The sequence below is a fragment of the Esox lucius genome, chromosome 7, assembly GCF_011004845.1.
Source record: "Esox lucius isolate fEsoLuc1 chromosome 7, fEsoLuc1.pri, whole genome shotgun sequence".
Classification (NCBI taxonomy): domain Eukaryota; kingdom Metazoa; phylum Chordata; class Actinopteri; order Esociformes; family Esocidae; genus Esox; species Esox lucius.
This window is the reverse complement of record NC_047575.1, coordinates 50,134,517-50,161,717: the sequence shown is the minus strand read 5'-3', so window position 1 is coordinate 50,161,717 and position 27,201 is coordinate 50,134,517. Positions and strand designations below refer to the sequence as shown.

Below are 27,201 nucleotides of genomic sequence, written 5' to 3'. Positions count from 1 at the left end.
GGCAACTGCTTGGGGCCCCAGGCTGTTAGGGGGCTCCTGAGGGCTGACAAACCTCACAGCAATGTCTCAAAATGTGGAAATAACAATGACTGCACATCCTAGATCTAAGGGTATTCAGACTTTTGAACAGGTGTCAGTTCATTTTTATCTTTATTGCCATGTTTTCTTTCATAATTGTGCCATTCTGTTATGACCTACAGTTGAATATGAATCACATAAGAAATAAGATGTATTTTGCCTGCTCACTCATGTTTTCTTTACAAATGGTACATATATTACCAATTCTCCAAGGGTATGCAAACGTTTGAGCACAATTGTATATATTGTGATAGCAACTCAATTGATAAGAACCCTTGTGGAAGTACGTACAGAGACAAAATTCTCTTGGCACAATTAACAGTTTATTTCTTGCAAGGAGAGAGGAATCAGAGTTTACAGAATAAATTGTGAAACTTCTCTGAGGGCATTTGGAAATACATTCAATACTTATACAAGAATGGGTGGTGTTAGAATCTGCATATTCATTCTGTAAAGACAACATATGTTCTTGTATCCCTTCCTGTCCCCGAGTTGTGTGTCTTCTTTTATCCTAAGTGTTTACCTAAATAGGCAGGCTGTTACCCCACAAACCACAATACCGTGACCCACAAACCACGATACGTACGGATACCGTGACCCACAAACCACGATACAGTGACCCACAAACCACGCTACGTACCGATACCGTGACCCACAAACCACGATACGTACCGATACCGTGAACTACAAACCACGATATGTACCGATACCGTGACCCGCGATACATACCGATAACGTGACCCACAAACCGCGATACGTACCGATACCATGACCCACAAACCACGATACGTACCGATACTGTGAACCATAAACAACGATACATACCAATACCATGAACCACGATACCGTGACCCACAAACCACGATTCTGTCACCCACAAACCACGATACGTACCGATACCGTGACCCACAAACCACGATACGTACTGATACCGTGACCCATAAACCACGATACGTACCGTTACCGTGACCCACAAACCACGATACCGTGACCCACAAACCACGATACCGTGACCCACAAACCACGATACCGTGACCCACAAACCACGATTCTGTGACCCACAAACCACGATACGTACCGATACCGATACCGTGACCCACAAACCACGATACGTACCGATACCGTGACCCACAAACCACGATACGTACCGATACTGTGAACCACAAACCACGATATGTACCGATACCGTGACCCGCGATACGTACCGATAACGTGACCCACAAACCACGATACGTACCGATACCATGACCCACAAACCACGATACGTACCGATACCGTGAACCATAAACAACGATACATACCAATACCATGAACCACGATACCGTGACCCACAAACCACGATTCTGTCACCCACAAACCACGATACGTACCGATACCGTGACCCACAAACCACGATACGTACTGATACCGTGACCCATAAACCACGATACGTACCGTTACCGTGACCCACAAACCATGATACCGTGACCCACAAACCACGATACCGTGACCCACAAACCACGATACCGTGACCCACAAACCACGATTCTGTGACCCACAAACCACGATACGTACCGATACCGATACAGTGACCCACAAACCACGATACGTACCGATACCGTGACCCATAAACCACGATACGTACCGTTACCGTGACCCACAAACCACGATACCGTGACCCATAAACCACGATTCTGTGACCCACAAACCACGATACGCACCGATACCGTGACCCACAAACCACGATACGTACCGATACCGTGAACCATAAACCACGATATGTACCGATACTGTGACCCGCAATACGTAGCGATAACGTGACCCACAAACCGCGATACGTACCGATACCATGACCCACAAACCACGATACGTACTGATACCGTGACCCACAAACCACGATACTGTGACCCACAAACTGCGATACATACCAAGTCCACTGTACTGCTGCATCCCAAGTACCCACTATACTTGGTCGGCTACTGTGAGTCCTCAAAAAAGTTGGTTGCTGTTTAGTCAGACGAGGGATCACATTGGCTAACTATCACTCAGCTGTCAGTTGATTACAGAAAACCTTCAGAATGTGATTAGAATACAATTATTTTTCATTATATGTGATCATAAAAAAGAAAATGTCAGCCACAGCAACCGCCTTCGTCATTCTAAAAACTATAGAAACAGATGGGATAAAGGTTAAAGCCTTTGGGCCCGATGGGGTTAAGGTCAAACCAAGTCTCTCAAAAGTGCTACTCTAAAAAGTGCCCCTGTATAGGCAGACAGTAAGTCATTATTTCATTTATTATATTTTGTTATTAATTCAACAGCAGTATAAAAAAATAAAAAATTCTCATGCGATTTGAAAGTCTAAGGGGGCCCAGGGCTGGGGGGCGACAGTTCAATACTACAGTACTGGTTGTCCCCCCATGTTGGCGACCTTGATGCTCACTGGTACCAAAGTTTATAGAAACATGCAAACAAAGTGTTTGTTTTAACTCAACAAATATGGGGGCTTTTTGTCACATACTGTATACATGATTGTTTGTAATAATTTCTCTTAATAATTATTATCTCATCAGACTAAACCAATGCAGATTAACAAAATCATCATGTGAAGCGTTGGCCTCAGCTCTCAGCTCAACCTCCTCTCACCTAAGAGAACTGGACTTGAGTAACAATGACCTGCAGGATTCAGGAGTTAAGCAGCTCTCTGCTGGGCTGAAGAGTCCACACTGTAAATTGGAGACACTCAGGTCAGTTTTCTACCAACAAGAGGTAATATTTCCTGAAGCAACATGCGACTAGTGGCCAAAGAACATTATTATATTATATTGTATTTGTCAAACAGTGTACACCATGTATAAAAGGAGAAGATTAATACAATCCTCAACAATGCATAACATTAATACAAAATAATAACAATATAAAGTGAACAATTAAATAAATGAAATAAAATTCAAGAAAATCTTCTCAACATTAAAGCCATAAATTAAATAATTGTTCAAAATGCAAGCATCTGAATTGATTCTCATGTAAATGTCATCCTTAAACAAAAACAACCAATTTGCTTTTATATTTTATGCTTCTCATTTCTGGTTATTTGAAAATTCAAATATTTTAATCAATTGGACTTTCTCAAAAAAGCTATCTTTGGTAAGACTTTCCCTAAAGATGACACGTATTACTATGTAACATCTATGTAAATACAGATTATCAACTGTATAAACAGTTATTTCCACAGGTATTACATCGTAATTAAAATACAATAATGATCTATCGGTATAGGTTATTGAACTTGTGGAATAAAGGTAATTACAAAACATCATGTAGAATGTTATTCCAAGTTTGTAATTACACTTGACTTGTTTTAGTAATAACAGAATGTCTAGTGCGTAAAAAAAACTTTTAGGAATTGCACTTTCGCAGTTGGCTCTGTTCCACCATTGTAAATAACTTGACCGATGTTGCTGTCTCTAAATGTAACAACACAATTCTAAATCATCAAGACAGGTGTGATGGTAATTCTATTGAACAGAACACTTTTAGAAGGAAGTATAGAGACGAAATTCTCTTGGCAAAATTAACAGTTTTATCAATAACAGTTTTATTAATATTTGCACATATGAGAGACGCGTCAACCGCTTACACACATAATCGTCTGAGGAGTCTCTGACTCGAAACATTTGTCATTTCAACAGTATATAAGGGAGGAAAAGGGGTGTGGTAAGATGCTGCCCAGCTGTCTCATGTCAATAAAAACATTCCCTTTGTTTTATCACACAAGTCAAATGCTATCCTCCCCCACCTTATCCTTCCTGCCATAATGTTTACTGTTGTGTTTACCTAAGCTTCACACAAAGGACAGCTCTCCTTCCTGCCATAAGTAACTTCTTCAATTCTAAGAGTTCCAACCGAACCCAAACAGACAATAGATGCCCTGATGAGTTATACAGATGAGGAGATAAAGAGTAACCATTTTTTCAGCTGATACCAGTCAATGATACCCCCTGGGCAAATACCAGATCCCCCACATTCCTTTTCTAATTTGAATAAGGGAACTCAGTCCTTTAATCAGTGAGAATACATTATAAAATAAATTTCCCTGACACAGGCCAGGAAATAGTATGTTCAAGTGTAACAAAGAAAATTCTACCATAAAAAAGGTGTTCCATGACCTTCAAGAAAGTGGCACTGTCGAGCTAAAATGGGTTACCAGCTGTCACTCCTGTTGCTATATTTGTAATTACCTCTTGCTTTCCCCCAACTGTAATAACCTATATTGATAAATCATTATTCTATTGTAATCACAATGTATTACCTGTGGCTTTACATTGTTGTTAATTCCATTGTTAATATTTACAGTTACAGTTACATGGTAATTAGTGTCAACTTAAGGGAAAGTGTTACCCAATCTTTTTACAGTGTAATTACACTGTATAATATGATTAGTTACTATTAATACAAATTCTAATTTACGTCTACAGTGTGGTAACAAATGGTTGTTACCATGCTTGTTACAAATGGTTGTTACCATGCTTGTTACAAATGGTTGTAACCGTGCTTGTTACAAATGGTTGTAACCGTGCTTGTTACAAATGGTTGTTGCTGTGCTTGTTATGAATGGTTGTTACTGTGCTTGTTGCAAATGTGCAGCTACCACATAATTCACAATCTTTCCTTTTTCTATGATGCAACATATAGCAATAGCAACACAAGGCAGCAGCTAAAAAAAATGAATAACACCCTATCTGTGGAAATTGTGTATATTCAACTGATACATCGAAGGCCACAGCCAATTAATAATATTTTAAATTGGTTAATTTAAGATGTAACAACAATGGCGCTGCCTGACTCTACAATGGCACAGATGCGCAGAGGAGTACTCTTTCAATCTCTATGGTGGGACTAGACCACTGAACTGTCATTCTATCCTCCCACCAATGGATTGAATCTGTCTTTTGATAAATCAAATTGAACTGTTTGCAGGCTATCTGGCTGTCTGATCACAGGGGTAGGCTGTGGTGTTCTGGCTTCAGCTCTGAGCTTAAATCTCTCCCAGCTGAGAGAGCTGGATCTGAGCTACAATCACCCTGGAGACTCAGGAGTGAAGCTGCTCTCTGCTGGACTGGAAGATCCACATTGGAGACTGGAGAAACTTGGGTGTGTAGAGAATTTGGTAGAATAATGTTAATCACAAGTGAATTAGGATTTTATAATGTAACCCTTATCATATCTGATTGTTGTTTTTCTCCAGTCAGTGTAAAAACAGCAGTGGTAGTCATTCCCTCAGTCCCTCTTTCACCTCCCTCTTTTTCCAACAGAATGGACCCTTCTGGAGAGTGTTGGTTAAAACCAGGACTGAAGAAATGTGAGTATTAACAAAATTACTGAATAATGCTTGTGATTTAAAGGTCTTGAAAACCATGGTTCACAGGCATGTGTGAGACAAACAAGTAAATTGATTTTTAAACTGGAGAACCGTTTACTCAGAAGGTTTTAGTAAAGTTGCTTTTTGATTGTTATAGTATGAACATTTATACACTTGTGACCAGGAGTTAGATTGGTCCAGGAGTGAGCTCCTGCGGGTCATGAGAATTTTACATAACACAATGAAATGAGATACTATTCCTGATTTTATTTTATTGTAATCTGTGTATTGGGACACACAGCTAAAATAGACAAGTGCAATAGCAAGTTTGACAAAAATCTAAAAGATTGTTGAGCTAGAAGACAGTCACAACATATAGAAATACAATCGCGCAACAAACAATGAAAATGAAAAAGAAACTGCCTTGATGTTCTGCCTACAAATACATTAAAAAAAAAAAGATTGCTGCGTGGTGATTGATCTACTGCAAATAGTTAACATCTCCCTCTTATCTGACAATTTCCAAAGGTCCAGAAAACGGCAGTCAATGAACCTCTGTTAAAAAAGCATAACCTAAACCCTTGTGGAGTCAGCAACTACAGACCTATATCAAATCTATCCTTTATAGGTAAAATCATGGAAAAAGTAGTTTTCAAACAAATAAGCAATTTCTTGAACTAAAATGGATACTTTGAATTCAACATTATATGCTACCGTCAGCTCAAATCATGCAAAGCAACAACATTTCTTATCTTATAAGTATGCAAAAGACATCCATATATAACTCTCATCTAGTGACTATGGTCCCATAAACTAATTCAGCCAGTCAGTGATTGGATGTGCCAGAACTTTCTGCAACTAAATAAAAATGAAATAATTGTCTTTAGTGCCAAATTACCTTGACACACTATCACTTAAGACTTAAAGCCAAGTAAAGCAGTCTTGGGGTAATTATGGATTCAGATATGAATTTTAATATTTAATATTAATAATGAAACCAGCCTATTGTCACCTTAAAACAGAGCTAGAATTCAAGGATTCATGTCCAGATAGGATCTAGAAAAACATATCCAAGCTTTTATTTCTGGTAGGTTGGACTACTGTAACAGCCTGTTTACAGGTCTTCAAAAATGCCCTCCGGAAATTGAAGCTCATTCAGAACGCTGCTGTTTGAGTTCAAACAAAAACTAAGAAAGCTAAACACATTTTACCAATTCTTACGTCTCTGCACTGGCTCCTTGTCTCCTCATCTCATCTTCATCCGCTTATTCGATTGGGTTGTGGGGGCAGCAGCACCAGCAGGGGACCCCAAACTTCCCTTTCCCGAGGCACACAACAGACTCCAACCTCTCCACAATGGCCAAGACCAGAGAACTGTGTAAGGACATCAGGGATAAAACTGTAGACCTGCATAAGACTGGGATGGGCTACAGGACAATAGGCAAGCAGCTTGGTGAGAAGACAACAAATGTTGGCACAATTTTTAGAAAATGGAAGAAGTTTAAGATGACAGTCAATATCCCTCGGTCTGGGGCTCCATGCAAGATCTCAACTTGTGGGGCATCAATGATCATGAGGAAGGTGAGGGATCCGCCCAGAACTACACAGCAGGACCTGGTCAATGACCTGGAGAAAGCTGGGACCACAGTCTTAAAGAAAACCATTGGTAACACACTACGCCGTTATGGATTAAAATCCTGCACCGTACACAAGGTCATCCTGCTCAAGCCAGCGAATGTCCAGGCCCGTCTGAAGTTTGCCAATGACCATCTGGATAATCCAGAGGAGGAATGGGAGAAGGTCAATGTGGTCTGATGAGACAAAAATAGAGCTTTTTTTTTAACATTCTCTTTATTACATTTTCCTACATTGGCAGATTTGTCACACATACATACAAAAAATAAATAAATAAATTAGAGACAAAATTCACTTTGGAAAAAGTGTGCAAAAATATTCTTGTATATAAACAATTCACATTTTAACACCAGTAATGATATACAAAGAAAAATATGAATAATAAAAAAATACACATAAATAATAATTTTAAAAAGAAGAAAAAGGGAGGGGTTTGTAGTAGTAGTGGGGTTAAGGTTCAATTATAGCTGTCTTATTAAAATAATTTATAAAGGGCTTCCATACTGCATAAAAATGGTCAGTCTTACTCTTTAAGGAAAATCTAACCTTTTCGAGTTGAAGGTGTTGCATAACATCTCTAATCAGGGCAGAGCAGCTTGGTGGATTTTTTTGTTTCCAGTTGAGCAAAATCAATGTACGTGCTAAGAGCGTGATAACTCCAAGCACCATACACTGTTTATTAGACAGCTCAACATTGTCACTATTGACACCAAAAATAGCCGTAATTGGGTCTGGGTCTAGTAGTTTTCCTAACACCTTTGACAGTGATTGAAAAACTGAAATCCAATAATTACGAATATTAGGACACTTCCCAAACATATGTCCTAGCGATGCTGGCGTTTGACTGCATCTATCGCATAATGAGTCCACAGAGGAGAACATCTTGGATAGCTTTAATTTATTTTATTTTAATTTAGACAAATGAAGTCAAGGTAAGATCTTGAATTGTATTAAACCGTGTCTAATACACAAAGAAGAGGAGCGTTCTTGTGCTTCTTCCCATTGCCAGTCTTCAATATCTATTCCAAGGTCTTCCTGCCATGCTGCTCTTACATGCTCCAATGAATAATGTGATAATTTGTTATATATGATGGATATTCCTCCTTTGATTAATGGATTCTGTAAAAACAGTGTGTCCATCTGAGAGGTTGATGGTTCATTAGGGAATGAAGAAAAATTATTTTGAACAAAGCTGCGAGCTTGTAGACATTAAAAAAAAATGTGAACTAGGTAGATCGAATATCTGCTGTAACTGCTGAAATGTTGGAAAGCATTTATTAATAAACAAATTTTGGAAGGAACGTATCTCTTTTTTGAACCAGGTCTGTAATATTGGATCAATTTGGGAAGGGAGAAAAGAATGATTCGCACTTAATGGGGCTAAGATAGAGCATGTCTGCCATTTAAAATGCCTTCTTATCTGGTTCCACATTTTGAGTGAGTTGGAAACCACTGGATTACTCAATCCAGTTGGACGGGGGGTAGACAAGGCTGAATAAATTAAAGCTGGCCAAGAGGAAGGTGAGCATGACTTATTTTATATATATATGTATATATATATATTATATATATATCGCACCACTCTATCGACCCTTCCTGCCTGCCAAATGAGAGAGCTCTTATATTACATGCCCAGTAATACAGCTGAAAATGAGGCAGGGCCATCCCACCCTTCGGTTTAGTCCTCTGTAGATACATCATTTTGATTCTGGGGGTTTTATTGTTCCAAATAAATTGGGTAATTGTCCTATCCAAATTTCTAAAAAATTATTTATTAATATAAACTGGGATACACTGGAAAATAAATAAATATTTGGGCAAAATATTCATTTTCACCATATTAATGCGACCCGCTAAAGAAATAAAGAGTTTGGACCACTTCTTAAAAATGTGTTGGGTATATTCTTACAACTTTAGAATATTTACTTTAAAAAGGGTAGAAAAACATTTAGTTATGGTATCCCCAGATATTTAAAAGAGTTTACTATTTTAAAAGGGAAAGAGGAAAGTGTTTCGAATTGGACCTTGGGGTTGATTGGAAATATAACACTCTTAGAAAAGTTAATCTTGTGTCCTGAGATTTTCCCAAATGTATCTAAAATGGACATTATGGTTGGAACTGATTGTGAGGCGTTGGAGATGTAAACTAACTGGTCATCAGCGTATAAGGATACTTTGTGTTCTTTTCCCCCTCTCCTTATTCCACTATAGGCTGTAGATTGCTAGGGGTTCTATTGCTGAAGCAAATAGCAGGGGTGAAAGAGGGCAACCCTGTCTTGTAGAACAACTTAATTGAAAATAACTAGAGTTATTATTGTTTGTTTGTATAGAAGCTTGGGGGTGAGCGTATAGCAATTTAATAAATGAAATAAAGATACACGATGGGTCATTAACAGATTCTGAGGAATATAATTTGACATTTATTTCTTGTGGGTCAGATCTAGTTTGTCGTGTATCTATCCTAATTTTAGTTATTATTCTTGATGCTGCCATCTCTTTAATTTAATTTAGTTTCTGAGGTGGAGAGTAATTGAAATTCTGACGGGAGAGAGAGTCTCTTCTTATACAGTTCTGGTGAGGGGGAGACTGCATACTCATGATCTAGTTCTTGTATTTGGTCTGTTAATTTCTTTTTTTGTTCTTTATGTTGTTTCCTAATCGAGACACTGAGAGATCATTTGTCCACGCATATATGCTTTAAATGCCTCCCAAATTGTGGATTTGGAAACGTCTGTCGTATTATTTGTCTATAAATACAATCATATTTGAGCTTCGGTTTGTTCTACAAATGTCTTATCTGCTAATAAACTATTATCAAATCTCCATTTAAAAGTGTCATATTTAGTTTCAAATAATATTTGAAGACCTACGGGGCTGTGGTCCGATAATACCATTGCCTCATAATCACAATGTAAGACGGCTGGTAAAAGTTTATAATCTATTAAAAAATAGTCTATTCTAGAATAGGAGTGATGGACTGGTGAGAAAAATGAATATTTCCGTTGGTTTGGGAAGGTAAATCTCCATGGGTCCATTATTTTAAGGCATTTCATGAACGTTTGTAGCAGTTTGGCTGATTTAGGTAGGGGTACTGTCCTATTTGAAGATCTGTCTAACAATGGGTCCAAAACAAAGTTAAAGTCACCCCCCATTATCAGTTGATGATTATCTAGATTAGGCAAAATGTTGAAAATAGATGAAATAAATTGTTCATCATCTATATTAGGAGCATATATATTAACTAACAAAATTGGTGTGTTGTAGAGCTTTCCTGCTACTATAATATAACGTCCACTGGAATCAGAAATAACTTTTGTTGCAGTAAATTGTATGTTTTTCTTTATGCTGCACCTCTAGATTTAAAGTTAAAATTTGAATGAAAGATTTGTTCCACCCACCTTTCCCTTTAATCGGCCCTGATCCTGGTTTCTTATATGCGTCTCTTGTAAAAACGCAATATCTGTCCCTAATCTCACCAAATGAGCAAGTACATTACACCGTTTTATAGCTCCATTAAGCCCTTTACAATTCCATGAGACAAACAAAAAGAGACAAAAGAGTCACTGGCTTGTTGTTGACTTTCTATTGCGCACTTGTGCAGTTGGGCTGTACGCTGCTAGCAATACTCGGGCCCTCATTCAGGGGGGGTTGCGGTTGGTGGGTGTCCCTTTGGTTGAGTGCCTAGCAATGTGGTTGGATTGATTTCCTGCCTGTTGGCCCTGTCCCGGGGCCTCCCCCGGGTAGGGCCACAGTGTCACCGGACCCCCCGTCTCAGTTTCCAAGGTGTTACGCTGCTATATTATTGTGCTGGGGGACATGAGGGATGTACTACTAAACTTTTCTCAGTTCCTCCAATTTTACATTTTAGAAGGGGAGATGAGGTCCTGGTCCACACCTGCGGATTACCTGGGTTTGGGGGGACCGTTGCTGTTCCTGTCCTTGTCCACCTGGTCATACTTCTGACCTAGTCTAAAATCAAATATACTCTGGATTTAGCCAAGAGAAATGTATTTATTATTCCAATTGGACTCTTAATATTTAACCCGGCACAGCCAGAAGAGGACTGGTCACCCCTCTGAGCCTGGGTCCTCTCTAGGTTTCTTCCTAAAATTCGACCTTCTTAGGGAGTTTTTCCTAGCCACTGAAATTCAACACTACTGTGTTTGCTCCTTGGGTTTAGGCCGGTGTCTCTGTAAAGCACTTTGTGACAACTGCTGTTGTAAAAAGCGCTTTATAAATACATTTTGATTGATTGATTTGAAACTGAACAGAATTTTTCTTAACAGCATTTACTTTCATTCTAGCCATAATCGATCATTCAAAAAGTACTGTAAAAAACGGATTTTTAAAAGTAAGATAAAAAAAAAGGAAAAAAAAAGAAAATGCATAAAAAAAGTGCCAATTCGTTTTCCTAAACAACCTCAAACAACTTGAACAATTAGAATTTTTCTTAACTGAGAGATACAAAAAAGGTTTAGAGTCCCTTTTTGCTCATCGTACAAACAAAAAAGTTAGCAAACGACCTGACTTTCCACTTAGCTCCTTAATAATAATAAAAAAAGCTCTATATAGACTATTTACATTATTTTGTTTCTTTAACATGGTAGGTGATTAAATTACATTTCTTTTCCCGATGAACTTGACTAATATACTTAATCACTGAGAGTCCAGAAATGCGTTTAAAATTATAAACGCCTTTGCGTGCGTGCTGAAAATTATAACAGACATAAGCTTATTATTTATTCTAGACTTACAGTTTGGCCTTCAGGTTTGAATCTTCTTCCCAATAAATTTCTCCGCATCTCGGGGGTGTTCAAACGTGTACCTGATTCCGTCCAAGGTGATTGCCAGCTTGGCTGGGTAGAACAAACTGTTGTTTATCCCGGCGGCATGCAGCTTGGCTTTCACTGGATTGAACGCGGCGCACAGCTTGGCAACTTCTGGACTCACGTCGGGGAAGATATGCACAGGGGATCCTTATTGCTCGGGGCCTCTCTCCCTGCTTCGACTTAGGTGCGAGAGTCCTATGCGCGCGATCTACTGTCATATTGGAATCTCCCAAGTACAGTCACACTCCGAATATCTCCAACAGCAGGTCCATGATGAATCGATTTGGATTTCACGCCTCCACTCCCTCTGGACTCCAACGAATCTTAAATTCTGTCTCCGGGTATGATTCTCCAAATCCATACATTTTTCCATGCATTTTCTTGTGCTTTTTGGACATTACGTTCGTGGGATTGTTCTAGTGCCGTCACCCTTTCCATCGTGTCATTTAGCACTTTTCCCATCTCTGTGGTCTCGTTTGTCGTTTCGGCCTGTGCTTTATGGTAAGCTTGGGAAAGATTTTCTCTAGGAGAGCACGCAGGTCTTCTTTCATCTCTTCTCGATTCTTTTGCACCTCCTGATGAAGGTGTTCAATTTGAGATTTAATGTCCTTAATCACAGCCTCTCGGTGTGTATGCAGTTCCGTTCTGAGAGCACGTAGTGAAATTGGAGAATCGTCATCTTGAGTTTGATCGTCCACCACCGCTTTCGGTCTTCGTATTACGGATTGTCGATGTAACTTTTTTGCCCAAGGTTTCATGTCGAAAGGTTTGTAACAACAACTCTTTGACAAAAAATTATAACTTTTTCACACAATTGACTACTAGTCTAATGAGCTATAATCATTGATTTATTCGAGGAGCTCCCTTTCTCTGCTACTCACTCTATGCGGGCAGAACCGGATGTCTCAAAAATATAGCTTTTTGGTGTAAACTCCACTCGCCGTGTTTGGATGAAGAAGAACGATGAGTACAACCCCAAGAACACCATCCCAACCGTGAAGCATGGAGGTGGAAACATCATTCTTTGGGGATGCTTTTCTGCAAAGGGGACAGGACGACTGCACCGTATTGAGGGGAGGATGGATGGGGCCATGTATCGTGAGATCTTTGCCAACAACATCCTTCCCTCAGTAAGAGCATTGAAGATGGGACATGGCTGGGTCTTCCAGCATGACAACGACCCGAAACACACAGCCAGGGCAACTAAGGAGTGGCTCCGTAAAAAGCATCTCAAGGTCCTGGAGTGGCCTAGCCAGTCTCCAGACCTGAACCCAATAGAACATTTTTGGAGGCAGCTGAAAGTCTGTATTGCCCAGCGACAGCCCCGAAACCTGAAGGATCTGGAGAAGGTCTGTATGGAGGAGTGATCAAAAATCCCTGCTGCAGTGTGTGCAAACCTGTCAAGAACTACAGGAAATGTATGATCTCTGTAATTGCAAACAAAGGTTTCTCTACCAAATATTAAGTTCTGCTTTTCTGATGTATCAAATACTTATATCATGCAATAAAATGCAAATCAATTACTTAAAAATCATACAATGTGATTTTCTGGATTTTTGTTTTAGATTCCATCACTCACAGTTGAAGAGTACCTATGATAAAAATTACAGACTACATGCTTTGTAAGTAGGAAAACATGCTAAATCCGCAGTGTATCAAATACTTGTTCTCCCCACTGTATATGCTTTGTCTTTTATGCTAAGTTCATTTTTAGTATTATTTCTAATGTAAAGATCTTTGAATTTCCCTGTGTATACTATACCATGCTATACGAATAAACTTGCCTTGCCTTATATTGTGGCTCAACAAGAACACTTAATTCTTTCCAAGATGGAGGATCTGAGCCAAAACAGGCAGTCAAATTCTTATACAGTAATTTTGACCAGTCAGATGAGCTGTTTTGCCCCAAATCTTAATTAGTTGTCCAAGATCCAAGTTAGTTATAAACACAGCGACTGAGTAACCTGACATTTATGCAACATTTTTGTGTCATTAGAAATAATTCAGCTAATCTCTCATGATATGGCGTTTTATAAAATGCATCCAACAGAGGAACAGATGGAACAAACTGTATTCAGTCACTCGATGCTATGGAGACAACCTGAATACAAAATTAAATCATGCCTTTCCAGGCCGGTATGGGTTTGAGTTGACCTGTAGACTTCACATTCCAGGTCATGAAATCATGGCTCAACAACAACTAAATTCATAATTCGATCCTCACTGAACGCTTTTCTAAAACTAAATGATTGCTTACCATTGAACCTTTCTCTAACATCAGTGTCAGCTTAACTTTCCACTTTGGTAAATTCCTCTTGGCTTTGTTTCAGAAAACAGTCACTCTCTTCTAAAGGGTTTTGTTGTTAAAATTATTTTTTTGTTGGTGGAAACGTAGATGCGTTCAAATTCTTTGTTTGCTCAATTTGTCTTTTAACTATGTTTAAACTCAATGTACCTGTGTGGGCTTGCTGTAGCTTAGCTGGTTGAGCCTTGGGCTTGTAATGGCATGGTTATGGGTTTGAGTCTCACAGGGAGCCAGTATAAGAAATATTTAAATGTATGCATTTTACTATTCTAAGATGCTCCAGATAAGAGTGTTTGCTAATCACTTTAATTATAATGTAAGCTACCTAAATAACACTTTACTTAAATAACGCTTTCACATGTTTTTGAAGCTTTTAATTGAATGTCTGACTGAATGTGTTAGTAGCCTCAACATAATACTTGCATTGCAACTATTCCATAGCATTCTTTGTATTCTGTATCTGTGCTTTACAGTACTTTCTCTCAATGTCGCGAGGACAAACATCAAAGATGACATAGCTAGAAAATGTTCACCGGCTTCACCAACAAAAAGTTCCAATGAGGTTATCCTTTGGAGTGGTACAGTTAGGTATGTTTGGACATTGACACAATTTTCATAATTGTATGGATTTGAAATGAAACAACCAAGATGCAATTGAAGTGCAGACTTTCTGCTTTAATTCAAGGGGTTGAACAAAAATATTGTATGAAATGTTTAGGAATTGCAACCATTTCATACACACTCCACTTATTTTAGGGGCTCAATGTAATTGGACAAATTAAAACGATCATTAATAACATTTTCATTTTTAATACTTTTTTGAGGATCCTTTGCCGGCAAAGACTGCTTGAAGTCTGGAATAACATCACCAAACGCTGGTTATCCTCCTGTGTGATGCTTTGCCAGGTCTTTACTACAGCTGTCTTCAGTTGTTTGTTTGTGGGTCTTTCTGCCTCAGGTTTTGTCTTCAGCAAGTGAAATGCATGCTCGATCGGGTTGAGATCAGGTTCCAAATGCGAATGCCACACCTGGAATCAACTCCTGACCTTTTACCTGCTTAATATATGAAGACATAATGAAGGAATTGCCCAAACCTGTCCATGAAACAGCTTTTGTCAATTGTCCACTTACTTTTGGTTCTTTGAAAAAGAGAGGGCTACATATTAAAGAGCTGCAATTCCTAAATCCTAAATGTGAATACCCTCAAATTAAAGCTGAGAGACTGCACTTCATTATTTCACTGTAACTGGAATATATTTGTATGAACAGCCAAAATAAAACTTGTGTCAGTGACCAATTATTTCTGCACCTAACTTTATGTCATCTTCGCCTTTCTATAATGTGCAACTCCCATTAAGACAGTAATATTTTGACTTTATATTGACAAGATTTGCAAACATTCTTTGTGAATAGACTTTTGACCTGGATATAAAACGTTTCTTAATATTTGATTTTGAAGGAATAATAATTTGTGTGTATTGTTTTTGCTTTCCCTCAGATGCCTGTAAGCTGACGCTGGATCCAAATACAGCACACAGACATCTGTCTCTGTCTGAGGAGAACAGGAAGGTGGCATGGGTTGGAGTGGATCAGCAGTCTCCTGATCACCCTGACAGATTTGTGGACCATGAACAGGTGTTGTGTAAAGAGGGTCTGACTGGCCGTTCTTACTGGGAGGTAGAGTTCAGCGGGAATGGGGCTCATATAGGAGTGACCTATAAAAGCATCATGAGGAAAGAAGATTCATACGGTCTCATTTTTAATGACAGTCGGATTGGACACAGCAGCGCAACATCCTACAGTCTGGACTGCTCATATCAGAAGTTCTGTGTCTGGCACAGAAATGATGTCACCAACCTACCTGTCCCCTCCTCTCTGTCAAACAGAGTAGGAGTATATCTGGACTGCCCGGCCGGCACTCTGTCCTTCTACAGCGTCTCCTCTGACACACTGACCCACCTGCACACGTTTCACTTCACCTTCTCTGAGCCCCTTTACCCTGGTTTTGAGACTTTTGGCTCTGTGTCTCTGTGTCAGGTGGAATAGCGTGGTGTGAAGGTGGTGTGCTACTGTTTATTTTTTATTCATACCTTTGATTTTATCCATCCATTTTCCCATTCCATGGGAAGTTTACATGCAGTAGGATGCTGCATTCCCTCTCCCAGTAGGCGTTCGTAAAATATGGTGGAGGCTCGTCCGGGATTATAAATCCACAGTACCCCGCTGGTCTGGGCTCTCTGTGGTTAGGTGATTAAGGCGTGGTGGAAAGCATTGTGAGTTTGGGTGACTTGTATAGCTGTATAGTTACTTGTTTGTGTTCAGTAGTTTGCTGTCTACAAAATGTCTGCCCCTGCTGTCTCCATGTTCATTGAAGCGCCCTCGGTTGATTGGTTGGTAGGTCTGCAGAAGGTAGACCTTTACGCCATAGCTGACCATTATCAGCTCCCCGCCCCTAAGCAGGCCCTTAAAGCTGAGCTTTTAGTGCTAGTCAGGGAGGGTTTAGTGGAAAGGCGAATCGTGTCTTTGAATGATGAGTAGTGTGAAGCCTCAGGAGTATGTGAGAATGCTATACATTGACTTCATAGTTCAGCATTCAACACGGTCATCCCCTCTAGGCTGGTCAACAAACTCCATGACCTGGGGATCAGCCCCTCTATCTGCAACTGAACTCTGGACTTCCAAACCAACAGACCCCAGTCTGTCAGGTTAGACAACTTCCCCTCCTCCACCCTGATCCTGAACACTGGTGTTCCACAAGGCTGTGTGCTGAGCCCCCTCCACCCTGATCCTGCGGGCTGTTCCCTAGGTCATGGAGTTTGTCTGAGGAGCCTGTTCCCCAGATCATGGAGTTTGTCTGAGGAGGCTGCCTACTTTGCAGGATCCTTGTGAACCGCTGCACAGTTGAGAGCATTCTGATTAACTGCGCCACAGTTAGATAATCAGTGCAGATTATTGTGTCTTACTGTACATGCATGCTGCCTCTGTTTTGGGGGTGTGTGAGCTCTAAAGGCACAGGGAATCTTGTGAAAATTGATGGCAAGATGTCATCAAGCCACTCTGGGGAGATCTCAAACGTGCAGTTCATGCCAAGGACTTTGCATGACCTGGAGGCATTTTGTAAAGACGAACTAAAGGTATGCAGACTTTTGAACAGGGATCAGTAAAAAAATGTCTTTGTTGCCATGTTGTGCCATTCTGTTGCAGTTGAATGTGAATCCCATAAGAAATAAAAGATGTGTGTTTTGCCTGCTCACTCATGTTTTCTTTACAAATGGTACATATATTACCAATTCTCCAAGGGTATGCAAACCTTTGAGCACAACTGTATATGCTGTGCTAGCAATTCTATCGATTAGAACCCTTTTGGAAGTAGGTACAGAGACAAAATTCCCATGGCACAATGAGCAGTTTATTTCTTGCCAGGAGAGAGTAATCAAAGCTTAAAGAATAAACCGTGAAACATCTCTGAGGGCAGTTGGAAATACATTCAATATTTATACAAGAATGGGTGGAGTTAGAATCTGCATATTCATCCTGTCAAGACAACACATGTTCTTGTATCCCTTCCTGCCCCAGAGTTGTGTGTCTTCCTCTATCCTGTAAACAGTGACCAGATCCCCTTCCCCACATTGCTTTTCCCACCTAAACATGTGGACTCAGTACTTCCCCATTTACTCAATACCTTAACCAGTAACTCCTTTATACATTTATAGAACTAAAAATACATCAGTTCAAGACATTTCTATAACAACTCTCAGGAACACACCGTGGTGTGGTGCCTGGGACGTGGGTATACCCTAATTAGTTAACTATCAAAATGTTTTTTAATCTTCTGTTCTCCCCTCGTTCTTACATTTCGAACTGATATTTCCATCCATGTCAATTAAACTGCGTGAACAATAATGTGTGTGCAATATGCATTTTCCATTTCGGAAATGTCACGTTTCCGTACTGCACGCTACAACGCTGCACTTAAAATGTTAATAAACAGGCCTAATAGAAGGCGATATCAACATTGTAAGCGAAACATTAGCCTATGATATGTTCCATTGGCCTTGTTTGATATGGTGATATGTTTAAGCTACTATAGGTTAATGAAACAATAGTTGTGATTGGACTAACATGTTAGTTGTCTCTGCCTGTCCTCTCCTGGTAAATGTTTAAAAAGCGTTATGAAGTGAAATGTAGTATTATTCCCTAACTCTAGCATATTGGCAAACTACAAATTGACACCAGTTTAATGGTTTGCGTTTCTGGAAGTCTAATTTGACCTTAATTTAAAATAATCAGCAACTGCCTATTAAAATTAGCAACTATATTTGTGTTTATTTTTACCTTCGTAGCACAGGTAAGATGCTGATTATATATTGTAGAATATTGTTAACTGAATTTATATAATTTAGGCAGGGAATTACGCAAGATGGTTCTGGGAAAAGAAAGCGTGTAAATATGTAGTGTTACAACCAGCCCATGTGTTTTCAGCTGGATCCAGCAGGAGTCTCCCGTCTCCATGGAAACTACCAGAGGGCTGCTCTTCTCTTAGACATGGCCACACATGCTAAACGTTCTTAAACGTTGAGATACCAATTCCATGACATGTAGGTATTCACTAAGCATATTGTACCAGAACGTTCCACAACGTTGTATCCTGTTCAACGCACCACTCACGATAGGAAACCAAAATCTCTGACCATATATAATAGATCCCGGAAGTGTGGAGAGAGAGGGAATAATAGAAAGCGTATCAGAAAGCGAAAAAAGTGGTTGCGAAAGTAGTGAAATCGACGATTTATCCACAGAGAGGAAAACTCCAGATCAGTAAATCCATCTCAAATTATATAATAACTGTATCCATTTTTTTTTTAAATCGTGTGTAGGCTAAAGCGGTCAGATCCGATCATGGGTCTCCCGACGCTAGAGTTCAGTGATTCTTTCCTGGACAGCCCGGAGTTTAGAGAACGGCTTCGGTGTCACGAAATAGAACTTGAACGGACCAACCGATTCATCAAACACATAATTAAAGACGGAAACATGCTCATATCCGCGCTGAGAGGTATGTTATATTTGTGTACGTAGTATTAGTAGGTTATTAGTAGCTTATTGTGGGTGTGAATGACATTTTCGTTTAGATAAATAACCAGCTATTTCTTAGCAATTTCTATCAAACTTTAGAATTGGAGACCTCCCTTCTTCGTATGCTACATGCACAGTGTGGTGTTTGTTTACTAAACAGACGTTTGTCTCTCTGCCTTTCAGTCCTAAGGCAACATAACTTATTGTACCTGCGGTATTATGTAAAAAGCAATAACCCCCTACCACACACACCTTACAGCTCAAGGCAGTTGTACATCTCATTGGCCATTGCTCTCACCTTACAGAGTATGTTATTACATGACACTGCAATTGGGTCTGTTCCCACTGATTTTTTGAAAAAGAGCTGTTCTCTTTTCACGAGTTCAAATGTCTGCTGAGAACTATAACATTGGCAATAGACTATTATTTGTTCTCTCCTTTCATCTCTCTCCTTTCCTCCCCCTCTGTCTCCTTCCTCTCTTTCCCATTAGGTTTGTCTCAGGCGGTTGAGAAGTTTTCACAGTCACTTCAAGAGTTCCAGTTTGAGTGTATTGGAGATGCAGAGACAGACGATGAGATCAACATAGGTATGGTGGAATGGTATATGCAACTGTTTTTCATCCTCATAGGAATGCCATAATAAAGACATCAACATAGATATAACAGCTTTTCATGTTTTACGATCATTATTTTTATGGTCTTTCCAGCACCGACTTCCTAGTTAATGAATAACTTGATTATTATTCACTTACAACTAAGCTGTGTGGTTGTTTCCCTTATAAAGAGATCAATGTAGGTAAGCTTGTTCTGATGAACTTCTCCACCACAAGTGTTTCACCACCAATGTGTTTCTTGCTGTTAAGTACTGTTTTGGAACATACAGTGACCTCCAAAACTATTGGGACAGTAAATTCAAAATTGGTATTTTTGCTGGAAAGCAAAACGCAAATGAAAATACTGTAAGACATATGACAATACGATTAAAAGATGAATACGAGACAAATGTACAAAATGTCACTTAATTTCTGATAGTTTCAACACTTATAGGTTTTTCCAACCAAGAATAACAGCTTGTCAGAGTGTGGTGGTGTTTCCTGTTGCATTGATTGTTCACACGTTTAAGAGCTGTGAATGTGTCGTCTCAGTTCTGTCCTTTGCTTTTGCAAAGATAAGAAAAACAGCAGCAGTTGATGACAGAATATTGACCAGAGCTGTGATGAACAATCCTATGATCAGCCAGTGAAATCACCAATGACCTCCTGCTGGGCTGAAAATGTCACAACCTACTTTTCACAGAATACTTTTTTCAGCACCAAAGACAGAATTCTGACTTTGCTAAAAATTACAGAGATCTGAAGTACAGTTTTGGAACAGAGTATCATGGACAGATGAGTTGATGAGGAACCTTTATTTAAGTGGGAAGAGAAAAATGACCTGCAGATTATCCAGAACATTCCACCACCATCTGTGAAGCAAGGTGGAGGCAGTGTCCTGGTGGAGGCAGTGTCCTGGTGGAGGCAGTTACATGGTGGAGGTAGTGTCATGGTGGAGGCAGTGTCTTGGTGGAGGTAGTGTCCTGGTGGAGGTAGTGTCCTGGTGGAGGCAGTTACATAGTGGAGGTAGTGTCCTGGTGGAGGCAGTGTCATGGTGGAGGCAGTGTCATGGTGGAGGCAGTGTCATGGTGGCGGCAGTGTCATGGTGGAGGTGGTATCAGGGTGAAGGTGGTATCAGGGTGGTGATTGTGTCAGGGTGTAGGTGGTGTCACGGTTGAAGTGGTGTCACAGTGTAGGCGATGTCACGGTGAAGGTGGTGTCACAGTGTAGGCGATGTCACGGTGAAGGTGGTGTCACAGTGTAGGCAGTGTCACGGTGAAGGTGGTGTCACGGTTGAAGTGGTGTCACTGTGAAGGTGGTGTCAATGTGAAGGTGGTGTCCCAGTGGTGGTGGTGTCAAAGTGGAGGTGGTGTCACTGTGAAGGTAGTGTCCCAGTAGAGGTGGTGTCACTGTGAAGGTGGTGTCACTGTGAAGGTGGTGTCCCAGTGGAGGTGGTGTCAGAGTGGTTAATGTGATTGTATGATGGTTAATGTGATTGAATGGTGGCAAATGTGATTGTATGGTGGAGAATGTGAATTTTAGACATTAATGGCTGTGTGTTGTGTTATTTTGAGGGGACAGCAAATGTACACTGTTATACAAGCTGTACACTCACTTCTTTAAATTGTAGCAAAGTGTCATTTCTTCAGTTTTGTCACCTGAACAGATATAATCAAATATTTACAAAAATGTGAGGGGTGTACTCACTTTTGTGAGATACTGTACATCATATTTGCCCCATCCAATCAAATTGAGGGACTTAGCAGATGTAGTGTTTAGGTAGCAATTTTGATGTGTTTTTTAAGAATGGGTGAAGGTGTCGAATATGAGAGTATTTTCTAGTTTGTACCGGTCATTGGCAGCGTAGAACTGAAAACAATGACGGCCAAAGGAAGTGTTTACTTTGTAACTGGCCCGTAAGGTTTCTACCAGAGGGCAGCATTCTATTGGGTAGGCAGACATTGAGGAGTGAACAGGGATACCTGGGGATTTGCCTGATATAATTATGTCTTCAGCCCAGTCTGTATGTCTGTCTGTCTAACCTGTCTGTCTGTCTAACCTGTCTGTCTGTTTGTCTGTGTAACCTGTCGGTATGTCAAACCTATCTGTCTATACTATATTTTTGTCTGTCTATCCTGTCTGTCTATCCTGTCTTTCTGTCTGTCTATCCTGTCTTTCTGTCTGTCTAACCTGTCTGTCTGTCTATCCATCCTGTCTGTCTGTCTATCCTGTCTGTCTGTCCTGTCGGGAAGTCTAACCTGTCTGTCTGTCAAACCTGTCTGTCTGTCTATCCTGTCGGTTTGCGTAACTTGTCTGTCTGCCTAACCTTTCGGCCTGCCTAAACTCTCGGTATGCGTAACCTGTCTGTCTCCTGCCCAGTGTCTGAAGGAGTTCTGCTTTCGGTCTGTATAACCTGTCTGTCTGTCTCTAGCCCAGTCTCTGAAGGTGTTCTGCTGTCTGTCTGACTAACCTGTCTGTCTGCCTAACCTGTCTGTCTGTCTCTAGCCCAGTCTCTGAAGGAGTTCTCTCAGCTGTTGAATACTATGGAGGAAGAAAGAAGTCGCCTGGTAAGATCACACAGTTGTTAACTAAATGTATGTCACTGTGGTTAAGTGTCTGCTGAATGACCACAACATAAATGACCTGCAAAGCACCCTGGGTAATATTAATAATATGGCCTTGTTTTGGTGAGTAGAACATAATTATTTATGTTATTTATGTTTTTAAAGAGGTTCTGTATTTAGCACACAACAAAATACAACCAACATATCTAGAAAGTATAGTACATTATATACTGTAAGTTTAGTGAATAGAAAATGTTCTGCTGTGCTGTGTGTGTGTGTGTTTGTGTGTGTCCGAGGTCGTTGCTCAGAGAAAGCATGTGGAACTTATTTCTGCCAGTTGTCCTTGGGGACCCAGAGTCTAGAAATCCTGGGAAAGTTTATTTAAAGAATATGTGTGAATTTGTGTGTCTGACTGTGCATGCATTTTGTGTGTGGATTTGTCTGTGTGTGATTCAATGTGTGTGTTTTGTGTGTTTTTTGTCTGTGTGTGTGTTTCAATGTGTTTTTTTTGTGGTTTTTTTTTATCTGTGAAACACACACACACTTACACACACACAGACAAAACAACACACCAAACACACATTGAAACACCCACACACACAATGTGTGTTTGGTGTGTTGTTTTGTCTGCATGTGTTTTGTGTTTTGTCTGTGTGTGTGTGTGTTCTTTAGAGGAGCTTTGCCGCCCTGCATATAATAGTGTCATTATTCCACTGTTAATGAAGCAACTTCCTAAATAGTTCTACTTCACTGCCTGGAATTACATGTCTCTACCCTGTACCCAGTCTACCACTACCCTAGTGAACCCTTAACACATCTGTATATACCCTGTACCCAGTCTACCACTACCCTAGTGAACCCTTAACACATCTGTATATACTGTATCTAGCCTGTACACCGTCTACCACTACCCTAGTGAACCCTTAACACATCTGTATATACCCTGTACCCAGTCTACCACTACCCTAGTGAACCCTTAACACATCTGTATCTACCCTGTACCCTGTCTACCATTTCCATAGTGAACCCTTAACACATCTGTATATACTGTATCTACCCTGTACCCCGTCTACCACTACCCTAGTGAACCCTTAACACATCTGTATATACCTTGTACCCAGTCTACCACTACCCTAGTGAACCCTTAACACATCTGTATCTACCCTGTACCCCGTCTACCATTTCCATAGTGAACCCTTAACACATCTGTATATACTGTATCTACCCTGTACCCAGTCTACCACTACCCTAGTGAACCCTTAACACATCTGTATATACTGTATCTACCCTGTACCCCATCTACCACCACCCTAATGAACCCTTAACACATCTGTATCTACCCTGTACCCCGTCTACCACCACCCTAGTGAACCCTTAACACATCTGTATCTACTGTATCTACCCTGTACCCCGTCTACCACTACCCTAGTGAACCCTTAACACATTTGTATCTACTCTGTACCCCGTCTACCACCACCTTAGTGAACCCTTAACACATCTGTATCTACTGTATCTACCCTGTACCCCGTCTACCACTACCCTAGTGAACTCTTAACACATCTGTATCTACTGTATCTACCCTGTACCCCGTCTACCACCACCCTAGTGAATCCTTAACACATCTGTATCTACCCTGTACCCCGTCTACCACTACCCTAGTGAACCCTTAACACATCTGTATCTACCCTGTACCCAGTCTACCACTACCCTAGTGAACCCTTAACACATCTGTATCTACTGTATCTACCCTGTACCCCGTCTACCACCACCCTAGTGAATCCTTAACACATCTGTATCTACCCTGTACCCAGTCTACCACTACCCTAGTGAACCCTTAACACATCTGTATCTACCCTGTACCCCGTCTACCACCACCCTAGTGAACCCTTAACACATCTGTATCTACTGTATCTACCCTGTACCCCGTCTACCACTACCCTAGTGAACCCTTAACACATCTGTATCTACCCTGTAACCAGTCTACCACTACCCTAGTGAACCCTTAACACATCTGTATCTACCCTGTACCCAGTCTACCACTACCCTAGTAAACCCTTAACACATCTGTATCTACCCTGTACCCCGTCTACCACTACCTTGGTGAAACCTAAACATACCTGTATTTACCCTGTAACCAGGATTTACCAAATAGTGGTCACTATGTGTAAATGGTGGTCACTAGAGAAATCTTTTGATTTCTTTTTTATTATTCATGAATACTGATCCATAAACCAAACCTTAGCTATTGACTGATGGTGTTAACCAAAGCCGTTTATCCTGACTGAAGCAAATCTAACTACCAACTGCCATCCTGGACCTGTGGAAAAGGTTCATAGATCCAGTTATTTGCGAATGTCCCCCTGTTATCGGACATTACTACCATTGCTTTTTGATGACGTGCTAGCTAACATTTTTATGTCACTAATAACTACATATAAGGATTGCTCTGTACTAGAAGATGCTATTGGATATGCCGATAATAGGGGGTTCTATGCTAGAATAGTGATCTAGAACGGTGAATCAGAGTGGTGTATTTGTTCTTGTTGTTTAATGTTTTTCTCTTCGCAGATCCAAAATGCAGATGATCTGTTGATATCCCCTTTGGAGAAGTTTAGGATAGAACAAATTGGAGCTGTGAAGGTATGTTTGCTGTGTTTAGGGTGCTACATTGGGGAAGTGTGGGTATGAATGGCTACAAACATACACCATTCTCTTTGAACTTATGGGACCACGCAGTTGTTTTAATCTTCCAGGGGTCTGCCAGTTTCCGTTTTGATTTTAGTCTGGATGAAAGAAGTTGCTCTCAAGATGGCTGTCGTTCCCATAGCAAGACAGACTGCGTTTGCAATGTTACAGTTCTATATACTGGTACTGCAAAATGAAGACCACTCAGAATTTCGCTGCAGAAATTGTTTCCTGGCTCATACAGAACTGAAGTTGCTTCTCTAAGCAAACAACTTCAACCTGTTAGACCAACAGGAGTATTTTCTTGATCAACATGGTTGTCTTTGATGAGGGCCAGAAAAACTGCATCTAATTCAGACTGACAAGTTCGTTTTTTCTAGCCATTTTAAGCCTGTAATCAAACCCACAATTGCTGATACTCCAGATACTCAACTGGTCTAAAGAAGGACAGTTTTGTGCTTCTTAAATCAGCACAACAGTTTTCAGCTGTGCTAGCATAATTTCAAATGGGTTTTCTAATGAGCAATTAGCCTTTTAATATGATAAACTTGGATTAGCAAACACAACGTGCCATTGGAACATAGGACCGATGGTTGTTGATAATGGTCCTCTTTACGCCTATGTAGATATACAATTTCCAGCTAAAATATTTCACCTGTTTCCAGCTAGAATATTCATTTCTAACATTAACAATGTTAACACTGTATTTCTGATCAATTTCATGTTATTTCAATGGACAGAAAGTGTGCTTTTCTTTTGAAAACAAGGACAAAACTATTGAACGTTAGTGTGTGTCTTTAAAAGTGGTTTGAAAACTGCAGTAGTGACCCTTAGATAGCATCTGTCTTGGGGTTCAAAACGCAGCCTTTCACCTGAGAATGGAAGCTTATGTCATGCGTCACACAGAGCTGCGAGGCTTATGTTATGCGTCACACAGAGCTGCGAGGCTTATGTCATGCGTCACATGGAGCTGCGAGGCATATGTCATGCGTCACATGGAGCTGCAAGGCTTATGTCATGCGTCACACGGAGCTGTGAGGCTTATGTCATGCATCACACGGAGCTGCAAGGCTTATGTCATGCGTCACAAGGAGCTGCGAGGCTTATGTCATGCGTCACATGGAGCTGCGAGGCTTATGTCATGCGTCACATGGAGCTGCGAGGCATATGTCATGCGTCACATGGAGCTGCAAGGCTTATGTCATGCGTCACACGGAGCTGTGAGGCTTATGTCATGCATCACACGGAGCTGCAAGGCTTATGTCATGCGTCACACGGAGTTGTGAGGCTTATGTCATGCATCACACGGAGCTGCAAGGCTTATGTCATGCGTCACAAGGAGCTGCGAGGCTTATGTCATGCGTCACATGGAGCTGCGAGGCTTATGTCATGCGTCACATGGAGCTGCGAGGCATATGTCATGCGTCACATGGAGCTGCAAGGCTTATGTCATGCGTCACACGGAGCTGTGAGGCTTATGTCATGCATCACACGGAGCTGCAAGGCTTATGTCATGCGTCACAAGGAGCTGCGAGGCTTATGTCATCCGTCACACGGAGCTGCAAGGCTTATGTCATGCGTTACAGAGAGCTGGGAGGCTTTTATCGCTTCACTCCAGCTGGCTGCATTGCACATATTGTTTCTGCCATTGCTGCACGTGGCTAAAAATTACAGTAATAGATTGAATGAAACTTAACAAAATATACTATGAGTCAAAACTTGCAAGTACAGTCAACTCTAGAAGTATGGGCACCCTTAATGAAACTCAGCAAAAGTGAATGCAAAAAATAAAAAGACAATGTTTGTTTTGGGCTCAAGTGGGAGCCGTATTGTCTCATTATAACACAATCATTTCTCAAACAGAAAGCATTGCATTGAGTAGTAGGATTTTTGTTTAAAAACAATCAATATTTCTTGAAACCTTCTGTGGAGTGGGCCACAGTGTTACAACCTGTTACAGTAAAGAGCCTGTTACAGTAAAGAGCCTGTTACAGTAAAGTCTGACAAGGTTGTTGCACACTGGAGGGATCTTGGACCTCCATGAAGCACATTTCAAGATTCTTGATAGTCTTACGTTTGCTCTTGTGGATTGCCTTAA

General features: G+C 40.5%; 2 protein-coding genes across 8 annotated transcripts in view; both read left to right on the top strand.

The window, feature by feature from the left end:
• LOC105006187 (protein NLRC3) overlaps positions 1-17,246 on the top strand; it is a 36,184-nt gene extending 18,938 nt beyond the window's left edge. For 5 of the 6 annotated variants that reach the window (XM_029120987.2, XM_034293345.1, XM_029120985.2 and 2 more), the window contains 4 exons: positions 2,631-2,804; positions 5,038-5,211; positions 5,373-5,419; positions 15,687-17,246. In XM_029120987.2, the coding sequence (XP_028976820.1) occupies positions 2,631-2,804; positions 5,038-5,211; positions 5,373-5,419; positions 15,687-16,234 (943 nt within the window). In that variant the 3' untranslated portion in view covers positions 16,235-17,246. Of the gene's footprint in view, positions 1-2,630; positions 2,805-5,037; positions 5,212-5,372; positions 5,420-14,661; positions 14,777-15,686 lie in introns of all 6 variants that reach the window. The other variant, XM_034293347.1, reaches the window with a different exon arrangement.
• Positions 17,247-18,901: 1,655 nt separating this feature from the next.
• The window catches only part of arhgap42a (Rho GTPase activating protein 42a), a 55,166-nt gene continuing 46,866 nt past the window's right edge, over positions 18,902-27,201 (top strand). For both annotated transcript variants that reach the window (XR_002196569.3, XM_013132511.4), the window contains exons 1-4: positions 18,902-19,241; positions 19,753-19,848; positions 22,360-22,421; positions 24,987-25,058. Coding sequence is in view for 1 of the 2 variants with exons in the window: in XM_013132511.4 (XP_012987965.1) it covers positions 19,088-19,241; positions 19,753-19,848; positions 22,360-22,421; positions 24,987-25,058 (384 nt within the window). In the remaining variant the exon portion in view is untranslated. The remainder of the gene's footprint in view (positions 19,242-19,752; positions 19,849-22,359; positions 22,422-24,986; positions 25,059-27,201) is intronic.